The sequence below is a fragment of the Eumetopias jubatus genome, unplaced genomic scaffold (genome assembly GCF_037043125.1).
Source record: "Eumetopias jubatus isolate StellerSeaLion01/CBP00866 unplaced genomic scaffold, mEumJub1_p1.0 scaffold_11, whole genome shotgun sequence".
Lineage (NCBI taxonomy): Eukaryota > Metazoa > Chordata > Mammalia > Carnivora > Otariidae > Eumetopias > Eumetopias jubatus.
The window spans coordinates 94,122,673-94,139,182 of record NW_028274817.1 but is presented as its reverse complement, the minus strand read 5'-3'; the positions used below and the strand labels follow the sequence as shown (position 1 = coordinate 94,139,182).

General features: G+C 38.9%; 1 protein-coding gene across 4 annotated transcripts in view; it reads left to right on the top strand.

Moving 5' to 3' along the window:
- SYTL5 (synaptotagmin like 5) overlaps window positions 1-16,510 on the top strand; it is a 106,267-nt gene that overhangs the window by 74,321 nt on the left and 15,436 nt on the right. For 3 of the 4 annotated variants that reach the window (XM_028113537.1, XM_088028497.1, XM_088028498.1), the window contains exons 9-12: window positions 9,218-9,310; window positions 9,917-9,982; window positions 13,080-13,258; window positions 15,170-15,269. In XM_028113537.1, coding sequence (XP_027969338.1) covers window positions 9,218-9,310; window positions 9,917-9,982; window positions 13,080-13,258; window positions 15,170-15,269 — 438 coding nt within the window. The remainder of the gene's footprint in view (window positions 1-9,217; window positions 9,311-9,916; window positions 9,983-13,079; window positions 13,259-15,169; window positions 15,270-16,510) is intronic. The other variant, XM_028113538.1, reaches the window with a different exon arrangement.

Sequence of the window (16,510 nt, the reverse complement as noted above, 5' to 3'; positions counted from 1 at the left end):
TCTAGTAGGTTTCAAAACTTTGTATACAGCTAAGTGATCAGTATAGTGCACTATTGGCACAAACATAGGCAATCAAAAGAATGTAATTGAGAGTCCAGAAATAAGCCCTTATATTTTTCGTCAGTTGATTTTTGGCAATTCAGTGAGGAAAGGATCTTTTCATCAAATCATGATAGGACAATTGGATATCCATATGCCATAAAACAAACAAACAAAAAAACCCAAAACACACACCATGAATAAAAACTAACTCAAAACGGATTATATCCCTAAATGTAAAAACTAAAACTAAAATTTCTAAAATGAAATCTAGGAGAAAATCTTTAAGACTTCAAGTTAGGCAGAGAATTCTTAGATATGATACCAAATGTATGATGCATGATACACTCAAGGAAAAAAAATGATAAATTTTATCAGTTTAAAAGTTTTGTATCTCAAAAGACATTATAAAAATGAAGAGACAAAAAATAAACTCATAGAAGAAAACATAAAAAAATGAAAAGACAAGCGTAGACTTGAGTAAAATATTTGCAAATCATATATTTGAAAAAGAACTTGTAGCTAGAATATATAAAGAACCCCTACAATCAACATAAAAAAAGACAAAAAAATCCCATTAGAAAATGGCTATAAGATTTGAATAGATATTTTGCCAAAGGAGATTTATAAATATGCAATAACCATGTGAAAAGATGCATCATTAATTAGAGAAATGAACTATTAAAACCACAATGAGATATCACTTAATACCTACTAGAATGGTTATAAGCAAAAAGACAGGACATCTGCAAAGATGTACAGAAATTGAAGCCCTTCTACACTGCTGTTTAGGAAGGTAAAACGGTACAGACACGCTGGAATAAAAGTTTGGTAGTTTCTTTAAAAAGTAAAACATATAGTTACTATACAACCCAGCATTTCCATTCCGAAGTGTCTGTCCAAGAGAAGTGAAAAGCAATGTCCACACAAAGATGGGCATACAAATGTTCGTAGATATATTAGTCCGAATGGCCAAAGAGTGGAAATAATCCAGATATCCATCAGCTGGTGAATAAATAAATTATAATTGTATTTCATACAATGGAATAATATTCAGTACTAAAAAGGAATGAAATACTGATTCATACTACGAGATGGATGAACCTAAAACACACAATGCTTAATGAAAGAAGCCAGACACAAAAGGCCACATATTGTATGATTCCATTTGTATGAAATACCTGGAAAAGGCCAATCTAGGGAGAAAGTAAACCAGATTAATGGCTTCTAAGGGAGTGGGGATTGATTGCAAACAGGCATGAGGAAACATATTGGGCTCATGGATACGTTTTAAAACTGGATTATGTTGATCGCACAACTGTAAATTTGCTAAAAGTCACTGGAGTGTATACTTAGAGTTGGCAAATTTTATGGTTTGTAAATTATAGCTCAGTAAAGCTGTGGGAAATAAGTAAACAACATGGAGAGTAGCTGACAAAACTTTGGCAATATATCGATAATTTTAAGTTCAGTGATCAGTTACAAGAGTTCATTATACTGTTTCCTCTATTTTTGTGGATGTTTGAAAGTTTTTATATCTTTTTTTAAATAAAGAAATATGAGAACTAATAGTTTACGTGCTAACAACTGGGCAGTAGCATACCCAAAAAGAGGAAAAGACTAAAAATATAGAAAAGGGATTATTTGAAGAAATAATTGGGATATATGTCTCAGAATTAAAGAAAAATCTGTCTCTATTGGAAAGTGCCAAAGATGAGATATAAGTAACAACTTACACCTAGGCACATTATAGTGAAATCTAAGAATATCAGTCATAAGAGAAAATTCTAAAAAAAAAAAAAAAACTTCTAGAGAGAAATCCTATTACATACACATGAACAAGGATCAAATTAATATCAAGAGTTTTCAACAACAGTAAGTATAAGATAAAAAGGCTTGAACTGAAATAGTTTTAAAGGAAATACTCAGGAGAAAGAAATCCCAGGAAGTGTTGCAAGGGATATAAAAAGTAAAGGAGATTATCTAGCTAGTAAAGTTGCTGTCTTAATAAATATAAAGCTAAGACCAAAGAAGTGAGAGAGAATGTATACATAACAACTCAGACTTTAAATTCTGTTAAAAATCATACTCAGCATGTTCTCTGACCTTGACACAATTACAATAGGTATTAATAACAAAAACATAAGTTATCCCACAAATCTGCCAAGTAAAAACACACCACTAAATAATTACTGGGTTAAAGAAGAAGAAATCGTAATGAGCATATAAAAACAATCAGAACTATATGAAAATAACAATACTACCAAAAAAAGTAAAGAATGCAGCAAAAGTCTCACTTGGGAGAAAATTATATAGCCTTAAATATTTATATGAGAGAGGAAGAAGGGGTGAAAATTATTCACTATGAATCTAACTTTTAGGAGAAGGATTACACACTAAATTCAAAATAAAAATAAAGATATAATTAAGAATAGAAATCTAAAAAAATTAACTCTAAAACAAAGATAAAATACAAAACAAATGTCAGTTCTTCAAAAAAAAAAAAACCTAACAAGGTAAATAATCTCTGGAAAGATCATCAAGGAAAAAATACAGAAGGCAAAAACAAATAATACTATGAATGAAAAAGTAAATGTAACTATAGATAAGAGATCTAATATCAACAATGATATACCAAGAATTTTGAAAACTTAGATGAAATGAATAAATTTCTATGAAAATATGATTTCCCCAAACTTGAAATTTCCAGACAGGATAAATAAAACTGAAACAGTTAGAAATCTCATAAAGAAAAAAAATCACTACATCAAAAACTAATGATGTACCATATGGTGACTAACATAACATAATAAAAAAATTTTTTTAATTAAAAAAAATCAAACCTAAATGACTTTATTGACAAGCTCTATGACAATTTCAAGGAAATTATAATTCTAAATATTTCACAAACTTTTGTAGTAAAATATATATATAGCATAAAATTCACTATTTTACCTATTTTTAAGTCTGCAGTTCTGTGGCATAAAGTACATTCATATTGTACAACCACCCCTACCACCCATCTCCAGAAAGTTTCCATCTCTCCCAATTGAAATTCTGTACCTATTTTTTAAAAGATTTTATTTACTTACTTAGAGCATGAGCAGGGGGAGGGGCAGGGTGAGAGGGAGAGAGAATCCCAAGCAGATTCCATGCTGAGCGTGGAGCCTGATGCAGGACTCGATCTTATGACCCTGAGATGATGACCTGCGTCCAGACCAAGAGTTGACACTTAACCAACTGAGCGACCCAGGCACCCCTGAAATTCTGTACCTGTTATAGTAAATCTCCATTTCCCCATCCATCCAGCCCCTGGCATCCACCATTCTTTCTGCCTCTATGCATTCGATTACTCTAGAAACCTCATATAAGAGTATACAAACTTTTTGAAACAATTGAAAAAGGAGTATTTCCGGGGCGCCTGGCTGGCTCAGTCATTAAGCGTCTGCCTTCAGCTCAGGTCATGATCCCGGGGTCCTGGGATCGAGCCCCGCATCTGGCTCCCTGCTCGGCGGGAAGCCTGCTTCTCCCTCTCTCACTCCCCGCTGCTTGTGTTCCCTCTCACTGTGTCTCTCTCTCAAATAAATAAATAAAATCTTAAAAAAAAAAAGAAAAAGGAGTATTTCCAACTGTAGTATGGAGGCCAGTGAAAACCAGATACCAAAAGCAAACAAAGGCATTTTGAAAAAGAAAATAACAAACTCATTGTATTCCTGAGTATAGATGGAAACATCCTAACCAAAATTTTAGCGAATTGAAATCAGTCATGTCTAGGAAACATAAAACACCATGACCAAGCTGGATTTGTCACAGGTTTACAATGATTTTTGTGGTAAGCTTTTTTTTTTTTTTAGAATGGTTTTAGATTTATAGAAAATTTAATACAAAAAAATTCCCATGTACCCCATACCCAATCTGTCTTATTAACATCTCATATTTGTGAGGTACATTTGTGACAATGAACCAATATTGATATATTAAAATTAACTGAAGTCCATACTTTATTCAGTCTTCCTTTTTCCTACCAAACGTTCTTTTTCTGTTCCAGAATCCCATCCAAAATACTGCATTACATTTCATTGTCATGTCTTCTTAGGCTCCCCATGGCTGTGACAGTTTCTCAGATTTTCCTTGTTTTTGATTAACTGTTGTTTTGAGGTCAGGTATTTTGTAAAATTTTCCCTTAATTTGGGTTTGTCTGATGTTTTTCTCATGATCAGAAAGCATTTTTGGAAGGAAGACCACAGTGACAAAATGCCATTCTCACCATATTATGTCCAGGGTACTGTTAAAAATCAAAATTCAACTGAGTAAATTTGAAGATCTAATTGACTTTATTAAATGATTAATGAATCGGCAGCACCCCACCTAGCAAGTAGAGGGGAGCTCTGAGGAGGTGCACAAAATGTAAAGTTTTAATATGAAGGAGAGTAGGGCAAGAAAGTTATTAACAATAGAGAAGGAGTGTTCTAAACAAGGTAGCTTTTCCTTAGGGGGACAAGCAAGGGGTCTTATCATGAAGATTACTTCATCTTCCTTTGGGGGATGGAGAGGGCTCAAGTGGTAGACTCATTGTTGCCATCAGAAATTCCTGACTGACAGGTTAAGACTTCATTTCTGCAGGAGGTTGAAATTGCAACTGGATGAGGCATTGAGCCCTAGTTTGAGGACTCAGCCTTAAGCAATGCCGTTTGGGGACTGTGGGGTTTTTTTTTGGTTTGGTTTGGTTTGGTTTTTTGGTTTTCTTTTTGGCTTCTTTTTTAAGATTTATTTATTTATTTATTTGAGAGAGAGAGAGAAGAGGGGCAGAGGGAGAGAGAATCTCAAGCAGACTCCACACTGAGTGCAGAACCCGACGCAGGGCTCGATCTCATGACCCTGAGATCATGACCTGAGGCAAAATCAAGAGTCGGCTGATTAACTGACTGTACCACCCAGGCGCCCCATTTTGTTTTTACATACTATCAACATGACATTACTGTTGATGCTGACTTTGAACACCTGACTGAGGTACTGTTTGTCAGGTTTCTCCACTATAAAGTTACTCGTTTCTAACTTTTCTTTCTAGTACTCTTTGGAACAAAGTCACTATGTACAGCCCACACTGACAGAGTTATGTTCCACCTTCTTAAAGATGGAATATCTACATAAATTATCTAGAATATTTTTGCATGGGAAATTTGTCTCCATCCATTTATTATTCAGTCATTTATTTATATCAGTATGCTGATGGATATTTATTTTATACTTTGAGTTATAATCTAATATTACTTTATTTTTTTAAAGATTTTATTTATTTGACAGAGAGAGACACAGCGAGAGAGGGAACACAAGCAGGGGGAGTGGGAGAGGGAGAAGTAGGCTTTCCATTGAGCAGAGAGCCCGATGCGGGGATCGATCCCAGGACCCTGGGATCATGACCTGAGCCGAAGGCAGATGCTTAACAACTAAGCCACCCAGGCACCCCTACTTTATTTTATGCTCAAATTTTTCCAGCTTTGGTCATTGGGAGCTGTTTCAGTTGGCTCCTGTGTTCCTTTGACATACTTCTATCACTTTGGGTTGGTTTTTTTTTTATGTTGTTTTTGTTTTTGTTAGTTTGCTTTTGTCTTGAGCACGTTCTTACTTTCTAGGTCTACAAGTTGCTCCAACTCATCTTGTGAGCTCATCAGTGAAAAAGGCAAATATATCAATATAAAAATAAGCAAGCTTTGAAAAAGTACTTCACAAACCAGGAAATTTAGTTGGCCAATGATCAGAAAGAGGTACTCAATACTAAGTTTTAGTGAGGCTTCCCATTACTAATTTTCACATAATCATCTACTGGATTAGCAAGAGAGAAAAAAAAATCTGACAATACCAACTTTTGGGAGACAAGAATATCGAGCAGAGGGCACTCTCATATGTTGCTGGTCAGACTGTAAATTGGTACAATTACTCCCAGTTGTTTGACATTATCTTAAAAGTAATATCAATAACCATGTGGAGATATGCATGCCTTATGACATGGCAGTTCTTCTCACTGGGGCATACCTAGGGGAAACTTGTGTTTCTCTGCATCAAGTTACATATTCAAGAATATTCATAGCAACTTTATTAATAATAGGGAAAAAAATCTAGAAACAACCCAAATAATAAATAAAAATGAACAAACTACAATAATATGAAATAATTTGGATGACTCTTAAAAGAATATAATGTTGAGACAAAGAGGCAAAACACAAAAGAGTATATAACATTTAATTCCATTTACATTAAGTTCAAAAACAGGCAAAACAAAATCATATTGTTTAGGAATGTATGCTTAGGTAGTAAAACTATAAAGAAAAGCAAAGATGTGATTACCATAAGAGTTAAGATATTATTTCAAAGATGGGGGAGAAAGGGGTTTGTGATATGGACAGAACACAAAGGAGGCTTCTACTTGGTCACCGTATTGTATTATGCTGTACATTTATATTTTATGTACTTTTCTAATGTGTTATATTTTATAATAAAATTCTTTTTTATTCTAAAGCACAGGATTCTATATAGAGAATAATCTCAAGTTATGAAACTGGTTAAAAGACATGATTGTCCATTAGGTGTGCACAATGTTATATGATTTTTCACATAAACAAGGAGAAAGGCATGAAATGTAATATGTAAAATACTTATTTAACCCAGGGTGAGAGGAAACAAAGGGAGGAGAGGAGAAGTAAAAAAGAAAGGTGTTCTTTTAAAAAAAATCATGTATGATATATTCCATTTATGCGTGGTTGTGTATGTAGGCATGTGTGTATACATATCATAATACTTGGAAATTTCGTCATTATTATATTAGAGATCTAAGTTTATATTGCTTGAAATTTTTTACTATAAAAATGTATTGCTTGCAATCTCCATCAAAATACCATCCACTTTTTTCAAAGAAATGGAACAAATAATCCTAAAATTTGTATGGAACCAGAAGAGACCCCGAAGAGCCAGAGGAATATTGAAAAAGAAAAGCAAAGCTGGCGGCATCACAATTCCGGACTTCCAGCTCTATTACAAAGCTGTCATCATCAAGACAGTATGGTACTGGCACAAAAACAGACACATAGATCAATGGAACAGAATCGAGAGCCCAGAAATGGACCCTCAACTCTATGGTCAACTCATCTTCGACAAAGCAGGAAAGAATGTCCAGTGGAAAAAAGACAGTCTCTTCAACAAATGGTGTTGGGAAAATTGGACAGCCACATGCAGAAGAATGAAACTGGACCATTTCCTTACACCACACACAAAAATAGACTCCAAATGGTTGAAAGACCTAAACGTGAGACAGGAGTCCATCAAAATCCTAAAGGAGAACACAGGCAGCAACCTCTTCGACCTCAGCCGCAGCAACTTCTTCCTAGAAACATCGCCAAAAGCAAGGGAAGCCAGGGCAAAAATGAACTATTGGGATTTCATCAAGATAAAAAGCTTTTGCACGGCAAAAGAAACAGTCCACAAAACAAAAGACAACCGACAGAATGGGAGAAAATATTTGCAAATGACATATCAGATAAAGGGCTAGTATCCAAAATCTATAAAGAACTTATCAAACCCAACACCCAAAGAACAAATAATCCAATCAAGAAATGGGCAGAAGACATGAACAGACATTTTTCCAAAGAAGACATCCAAATGGCCAACAGACACAGGAAAAAGTGCTCAACATCGCTCGGCATCAGGGAAATCCAAATCAAAACCTCCATGAGATACCACCTCACACCAGTCAGAATGGCTAAAATTAACAAGTCAGGAAACGACAGATGCTGGCGGGGATGTGGAGAAAAGGGGAACCCTCCTACACTGTTGGTGGGAATGCAAGCTGGTGCAACCCCTCTGGAAAACAGTATGGAGGTTCCTCAAACAGTTGAAAATAGAGCTACCCTACGATCCAGCAATTGCACTACTGGGTATTTACCCCAAAGATACAAATGTAGGGATCCGAAGGGGTACGTGCACCCCGATGTTTATAGCAGCAATGTCCACAATAGCCAAACTGTGGAAAGAGCCAAGATGTCCATCGACAGATGAATGGATAAAGAAGATGTGGTATATATACACGATGGAATATTATGCAGCCATCAAAAGGAATGAGATCTTGCCATTTGCAACGACGTGGATGGAACTGGAGGGTGTTATGCTGAGTGAAATAAGTCAATCAGAGAAAGACATGTATCATATGACCTCACTGATATGAGGAATTCTTAATCTCAGGAAACAAACTGAGTGTTGCTGAGTGGTGGGGGTGGGAGGGATGGGGTGGCTGGGTGATAGACACTGGGGAGGGTATGTGCTATGGTGGGCGCTGTGAATTGTGCAAGACTGTTGAATCACAGTCTTGTGATTCTGTACTTCTGAAACAAATAATGCAAGATATGTTAGGAAAAAAGAAAAAGAAGAAGATAGCAGGAGGGGAAGAATGAAGGGGAGTAAGTCGGAGGGGGAGACGAACCATGAGAGACGATGGACTCTGAAAAACAAACTGAGGGTTCTAGAGGGGAGGGGGCTGGGGGGATGGGTTAGCCTGGTGATGGGTATTAAGGAGGGCACGTTCTGCGCGGAGCACTGGGTGTTATGCACAAACAATGAATCATGGAACACTACATCAAGAACTAATGATGTAATGTATGGTTGATTAACATAACAATAAAAAATTTAAAAAAATGTATTGCTTAAATAACTGGGAGCAGGGTTGGGGAAGCCAGTCTATCATGAAGGAGAAGAAAAGTAGAATCTGGAATTTTGGACAAGAATCCAGTGTCTAAAATAGTTTACTCTGTCAGAGAGGTTTTTAAGATCTATTTCCCCATCTTGACAGTATACACACACACACAGACCCCTTTTTTTAATTAAAAAAAATAGTAATTTGAGTACATTGCCCAAAGCTTAGAGATCAGGGAGGTAAAGATGAAACCCAGGTCTGTGTGATTCCAAATTTCATGTTCTTTTCGTAAAGCAAGCACCACCAGGCAGGAGACCCCACTTCTCTGATGAAGTAATTCAGGTTGAATGGATAGCAAAAGAGAAACCTCAGGATAGGGTGATGTCTAGATATTTGATTAGGATTTTTTAGGTATTTAAAAAGAAGGTGGTTTTTGAAGTGAAACTTCTTTCTAGGAAAGAAAGAAACCAAACCACTGATTTTCTCCTCCTTCCTTAGGGCTCCTTGGAAGAGACTGAGGAAGGTGTTCATGACTTAGCGTCCTCCCGGTTTTCTGCCAACACCCACAGTCTAGCAAGTGGCCTGTCAACTGTAAGCACTTCTCTAGCATGTGACTGGAAGCTTCTTCTTTCCCTCATTGATTTTTCTGTACTTTTCCCAAAGGAAGGAGGAATGTTCTTGAGAATATGTGTGACAGTGAGTTAAAAGTCACTCTAATCTCCTGCTTGCCCTTTCCACACAGAGTACTTTTTGGTCTAATTTGGTGTGAGCTTTTCCTTCCCTCTCCTTCCATGGTCCTCACCCAGTTTTTAAAACCTCTTTGCTCCCTAATTCAGGCTCTCATCAGCTCAAGCCCATAAACTATCACAGTTCTCTGCTGATACCTTTCTTTCCCTGCCACCATCCTGTCTGTTTCAAACTGTCCACCATGCTGTTGCCGTTTTCCCAAAATACATAGCTAGCCAGCTTTCTCTCCTACTCAGACACTGTCCCTAGCTTCTCACTCACTGCCTGTAGAATAATGTCCCTTCTTACTTTCATGCTCCTGCCTTTGCTTGAGAGGTTGGCTTTAGGAGCTCCCCGTCCTCATCTACATTTGTGTGTATGTGCCTAAAAATCTTTTTCTTTGCTCCTCTGATTTCTGTCCGTTGCTCTAATACCCTTTTTTCTTTTGACCTTTGGACGACTTTCTTAAAGAATTCTCAAGCAGGCTCTGACAGGAAGTGGACCTACCTAAATGTCCCTGATGCTGACTCAGACACTGTGAGTTTTCAGTCTTTCCTTTTCCTTATTTCCAACCATGCTTTGCAAATTTCATGGTATGGGAAGTCTGATTAGGTGGGCAGCTTTTCCAGCACTTAGCTTTCTCTGACTTGTGTACAGTTAACTAGGGTTTCTCTTTAAAGGGTAAACAGCGTTATCGGAATCCAAGTATCCCAAGGAAAGAAAAATTCATTAAACATTAGCATCCGAGCGCCAGTCAAAAGACGTATGGTTCAACATGATTTACCATTAATGAGATACCTTTAGAATAAACATCTCTATTTTAAATCACAACATTGGCTCAGTTAAGAGCATAAAGTTTGGTTAGTAGGAAAATTGCCTTAGCTGCCTTAATTTCTCTCAAGCTTCAGCATTTATGGGTTTTTAAGTTTTCTTCTATCTTTAGGGGCCCCCTGCTTAGTGAGGACTTCTTTGAAGATGTGGCTACTGAGAGATGTGTTGTAGACAGGACTGAGTGATAAGGGGTGGGAAGGCATGCTGGGGAGGTCCTCAGACTAAAAATCTGGAGCTCTTGCTCCGTGTCTTGGCACTGCCAATAATTTCTGTGAGCCAGTGTTTTTTCATATGTAACATGAGGGGGTAGGGGCTTATTCATGAAGCCCTTGGAGGTCAAAGAATAGTCCATGGACCAGCAGCCTTGCCTCACTCGGGGCAAAGACTCTAGCACTTTGTCAGTTCACAGAGCCCCTAGTGATTCTTTCATCCCACCTGAGCCAAAATTAACACCTGACTAACCCATTTATTAAGTAGCTAGTGATGTGAAATATTGGAGTTCAGGAGCGAATTCTTGAAGCATCTTTGGTGCAAAAAGGTGGTTTTATTAAGGCATAGGGACAGGGCCCATGGGCAGAAGGAGCTGCACTAGAGTTGTGAGGAGTGACTTGATTATACACTTTCAAGTTGGGAGGGGGTTGGGGATAGCATAAGTCTCTAAGGAATCTGGAAGCAAGGTTTCCAGGACCTTGAGGGGGCTAGCTGTTGTTAGGATAAGGTCATTTACTACTGTCTAGTAAAACCCTAGTCATGAGACCCTTCGGATGTATATCAGCGAGCCATATGCTTGGAGGATGACTGCTAACCTATATCTTGGGGGCTAGTAGAGCTAAAGGAAGTTTCCAAAGGGATTTTTATCTATTAAAGAAGACTTATGGGATCCTGGAGGTGGGCTAATGTCAAGCTAAGGTTGCCTTTTGCCTCTAGCAAAAGTATTAACATTGAGGCAGTTGAGTTCCTGGAGGAAGGTCACCCTTCCTATCTTAAGTATTTGTCAATGGGCTGCAAGGGAAATTTAATTCCTTTCTATATTTCCTGTGCCTTTGTTCTCCACACCAGTTAGGTCAAAAAAACTTTGTAAGCACTGGTATCCTAACAAGTTAGTAGACATGCAAAACAATAATACACATACATTGAAAGAAAAATAATTTTATTCCATTCTTAAATAGCCCTTAATCCTTATTAATGGGACATGGGTACCTGTTGGGCACTTCACAACTCGTCAAATCTTGGAATCTGATTGGACAGCACCACTTTTATTTTCTGTTCCATGTTGATTTTTATGCAGTACTTGCTTATTTTTCACAGCAACTGTCGAAAACTCAGCTTCACACAGGACTTAACTGAAAGAATAAATTGTGATTTAGTGTTGACACTGTGAACTACTGCTAAGAGTCTGCATGGTGTCTGATCGATGTCACTGTGTTTCCCTTGAAATTTTAAAATACCCCGCGGTCCCCCTGTGAGGTTGCTGTGGTGCTCTGGGATGCCTCAGTACACATTTTGCAAACTGTGGACCTAGGAGTTTGTTAGAAAAGAAGACTCTGAGACTGACTGCATCAGAATCTTCATTTTAACAAGATCCCCGGGTGATTTATGTGTAATTAAAAGTTTGAAAAACACTGCTCAAAGCCACCTGTTACTATGAAAATTCTGTTTTGTTCTAGGAATGGGAAAGACAAATCAGCTCACTCACTGGCTCTCTTGAAATTATAATTTCTAAGTAATTAGGGAATTCTTGGTGTACTCTTGACCTTGACTTAAGCTTAGAAGAGACACTTGCCACATGGCCCGCATCCTGTTCTTTGATCAGGCTCTGAGCAACTAGAGGAATGTCATGACTTTTGTTATGCATAACAGACAAAAGTGGGAAGTCTAGGCTCTGTTTGTACTTACTCTAGTCCTTCCCAGTGGTTCACAGACAGGGCTCTTGAAACTGCTGGGTCACTCATGAAAGCCTTCCAAGTGGTCTCTTGTGACAGTCATGTTGCTAAGATACAGTTTTGGCACTAAAGGATAATTTTGTTACATTTAATTTAAAATGTGTCTCTTGTCACTAGTGATTTCAAATAAAATCAGAAATTTTATTCATTCTGGTAGATTTGGACTTTTTTTTTTTTTTTACATTTTATTTGTTTGTTGGTGTGTTAATTGATTATTTAGTGTTCTATTTTTGTGGGTGGCTATTTTACAGAGGTTCACAAAGCCCTGGTCTTACACTACCTATGTAACCAAAACAGCGGCCTGGGGAATTCACAGCAGCCAAGGGTAAATGACGTTCTGGCATGCCCTTGTTTATGGCTGCAGTTATGGCTTCCCAGAGACTGCTGGGATGCTCTCTGTGGGTGTCAGAGAGAGAAACTTGTGGCTCCTGCTCGTACGGAATATAGGAGCTTCTCTTTGTCCTGATGGATGCATTCTAGACCTTGGGGTAGGTTGACCTTGAGTCTACCAGCGAGAGAGGCAAAAGCTACAGGGTTGGGGAGAGGACGCGAGATTGGAAGTGCTTCAATGACCCTGTATTCATTAGAAGTGAATAAACAAAGGCTATTCACTTGCCCCTCTCCGCAGGTTTCCTGCCTTCCTTTCCAATACTCCTTAAGTCTTCTTGTCCCTTGTCAGGCTTGGGTTTTATACGGTACCAGAAAACCAAACAAAACAAGTGATTTTTGCTTTCTTCACTCACCCTGGACTTTGCTGCTCATTATAAAGAATAAGAATTATAATTGAATAAAGGGGGTGGATTCTGTGTAGAGCTAATTAGAATAACCCTGGACACCTCTTCTCATCTTGTTTATTCCAGACCAGCCTTAACAGCATGATGAGTGTTTACAGTGAAACAGGAGACTATGGCAACGTGAAGGTCAGTGGTGAAATCCTTCTCCACATCAGCTACTGCTACAAAACTGGCGGGCTCTACATTTTTGTCAAGAATTGCAGAAATCTGGCCATAGGAGATGAAAAGAAACAGAGGACAGATGCGTAAGCACGTAGCATATTCCTCGAACTGTTTCAATCACTGTTTTCTTTGTCAGTATGTGTGGTTTTGTCTTAGCATTCCTCTTGATTCAGAGACTTCTCAGAAGGTCGATTGTCATTTTCCTCTTGTGCGACACTTCTAAATATTCTCTAAGCGTATGTATAAGGGTTGTGTCCATGATTATCCGATTTTTCCAAAGCCACGAGTTGATATGATTCAGGACTGACATATTTGTAATTTACACAGAGGCAGCTCTATGATAGAAGCTGGCTGACACATCGGCATACCCCGGGATCTCTGAGTATCCCGTTCTGGGAGACCCTCCAGAGAAAATCACCAAGCTGTTAGCTTAATTGAACAACTCAAAAGGACAATTTTGAGGTTCTCAGGATTCCAGATATTAGCTGGGAGGCAGATATGGACCGTTGGTACATTGGAAGGGAGCTAGATGAAAGATGTGTCAGGGGCTCCCAAAGTCATTGCCAGACTTGATGATTTACTAGGAAGAGTCACAGGACTCCACTTGTCATAAGCAGCAGAGAAAAAAGGCATGTGTGGTGAAGTTCTGAAGAATCCAGGCTTCAGCTTCCAAGCATCCTCCCCCACTGGAGTCACACATGATGTGCTTAATTCCTCCAGCAACAAGTCGTGGCAGCACCAACTGTCACGTACCAAAATTCCAGTCTCCGTGAAGGAAAGCAGGTGTTCTGCCTAAGCCATATTGTTTTTACAAATAGTTTAGTCACAGTGAACCACTTACATCTGTTCTGGGAGTGATGAGAATCCTCCTAAAATCCAAGTTTCCAGATGCCGGCCAATGGCAAATGTTGTAAGCAGGCATTTCCGAGGACAGCAATCTGAGGCCAGCTGTGTTACCCCTTTCCTCCATAAAAATAGGTGACCTAGGTCCAATAAACAACTCAGAGAAGCTATTCCCAAGTGTCTAAAGATAGACAAATGGGAATGGGGCACCTGACTGGCTCAGTTGGTGGAGTGTGCTTGCTCTTGATCTCAAGGTTGTGAGTTCGAGCCCCCATGTTGGGTGTAGAGATTACTTAGTTTATTTTTTTTTTAAAAGATAGACAAATGAGTGGATTCTGAGTATAGATGGGTCCACCTACTTCCTCAGCTGAATATTCAAAGGGCTTCAGGACCAGTATAATCATTTAGAGTAGCATGGAAAGAGGTCATCTAAAGCCCTGGTAGATGTGCTTCACAGCTCTGGTAGCACCTTGTACGTTGCAGTCTTGCACATCTTGTGCATTTCTAAGTTTGCCTTGATACCCCTGCTCCAGGAGGCTCCTGGGATATCCCAACACAAGGTGTCAGGTAGAATTGCTTTTGTGACACCAGGTTGTTATTTCCTATTTGTTCTTTTTCACCATTTTCCATCATTCATCCATGACCTTTGATTCCACTCATCAGAAGTTCTGACATCGGAATAGAGAGCAATATAACCCTACAGTATTTTGTGAGACCATTGATCCTATGAATAGATGACATCTATTGAGAAGTATAACATGTCAGCTCCCTGTATGTATCAACCAGTTTAATCCTTGCAATGCTGTAAGTTAGATACTGTTATTATCCCAGTTTTACAGATGAGGAAACTGAGGCACAGAGCAGTTAAGTAAGTTCTTGAGTTTACCAAAACCAGTGAGGCATGGAGTGATTCAAGCCTAGCTGGCTTGACTCCAGAGCCCACACTCTTCATCACAATACTTTACCGCTTCTCTCTTATTGGAAGCCCAGAGTTATATTTTAAGGTGTCCTGCCATGTAGACGACATTCTCTCTGGTTCTCTCATGTTTGCTGGCCTATTCCCTTCACCTCTTTTATTCACTGAAATCCCTGACTATTCCTTGCCAAGTAGATGTCTTTCAATAATTACTTTCATGTTTTATCATCTACAGTTATGTCAAGTCATACCTTCTTCCTGACAAGTCCAGAAACAATAAGCGCAAGACCAAGGTCAGAACAGGCACCAATCCAGAATTCAATGAGACACTGAAGGTAAGTACATGCTTTCTCATATTCACGCAAGTGATACCATTCATATCCTCACTGGTTTAAAATTGACTACGGAGGATTTGCATGTCCAGACTTAAATATCTTTTAGAAAAGTAGAATTTGAATAAATTCGTGTCATGCCCTTGGCTTTCCTAACAGTTTTTGGAAAAACTGTAAACCACCCTTACTCGGCTTATTTCTCGCTGCTGCTAAAGTGACACCTGGAGTAAAGATGATCCAGTGAAATTCCATCTGAGCCGGGGCATCTTGTCAAAAAATATGTTTCACCCTTGGGAAAACTGTTTTTCCTAGTTCCCCTTAAAAGGAGTTTGTCACAGTTTTGACACTAACTTAGCAAGTCACTTTGTGCACACTCCTCATTCTGCTCACACAGCATGAGTATGTGCTATTTCTTGTCAGGTTTCAGAGTTGGGCTAAATTTAGGCCTGCGGTTAATGAACAGTGGAGATGCATGGCTGGATTTGAGGAACCTCAGGGGAAGTGGCCCCGATAGGACATGACCCAGGCCCCAATCCTGGAGATATTCTTTCCCCCATGGGCTTCTATGTAACAACCCCTTCTCCCACCCTGGACCAATCTAGCCTGGTAAGAAAGATCCGGAGAGGCTGGAATGTAGAAGTTATTGCCAGTCGCAGGGAAATGTATGGACCTTGTACCCAGAGTGAGGGAGTCAGAATCCACCATAGCAGGAAGTTGGTGAGTGGGGACATCCGTCAGTGGGGTCATGCATGTTTGGAAGCAGGAGCCAATATGAAGACAGATCAAAATGAGGATGAATGAATACAGGCAGGGGGTGAATCTGGTGGCTCCAACAAGGTAGCAAAGATGAGCCCAAGCAGAATAGATAGAGTGACATGGCAAATTCAGGAAGCAGGGAGCCAAGGTCAATCACGCCAGGACCGGCAAAGATGGGTATAGAAGCAAATCCAAGTTCAAGAAACAGTCTGCAGTGTGCCTCAGGTGGGAGTTGCATAGAACTAGCAGGAGGTTTGAGGGTGTATAGGCATGTGGCTGTGGTTCACATTCTGCTGAAAAGGAAAAGCTACCCCAGCAGTATTTTCTTTCCGCTCAGTCTCTGTATTGGTCTCCTCACTCCTGCACTTATGCGAGACTTGATGAAGTTTGGTGTTTGCAAGTTTCTCACTGAGGGTACTTTCCTGGATTTGGGGGTTCTCGTCATAACTAAAATAAGACAGAGAAGTTGGAGAGTTGATATAGCAAAC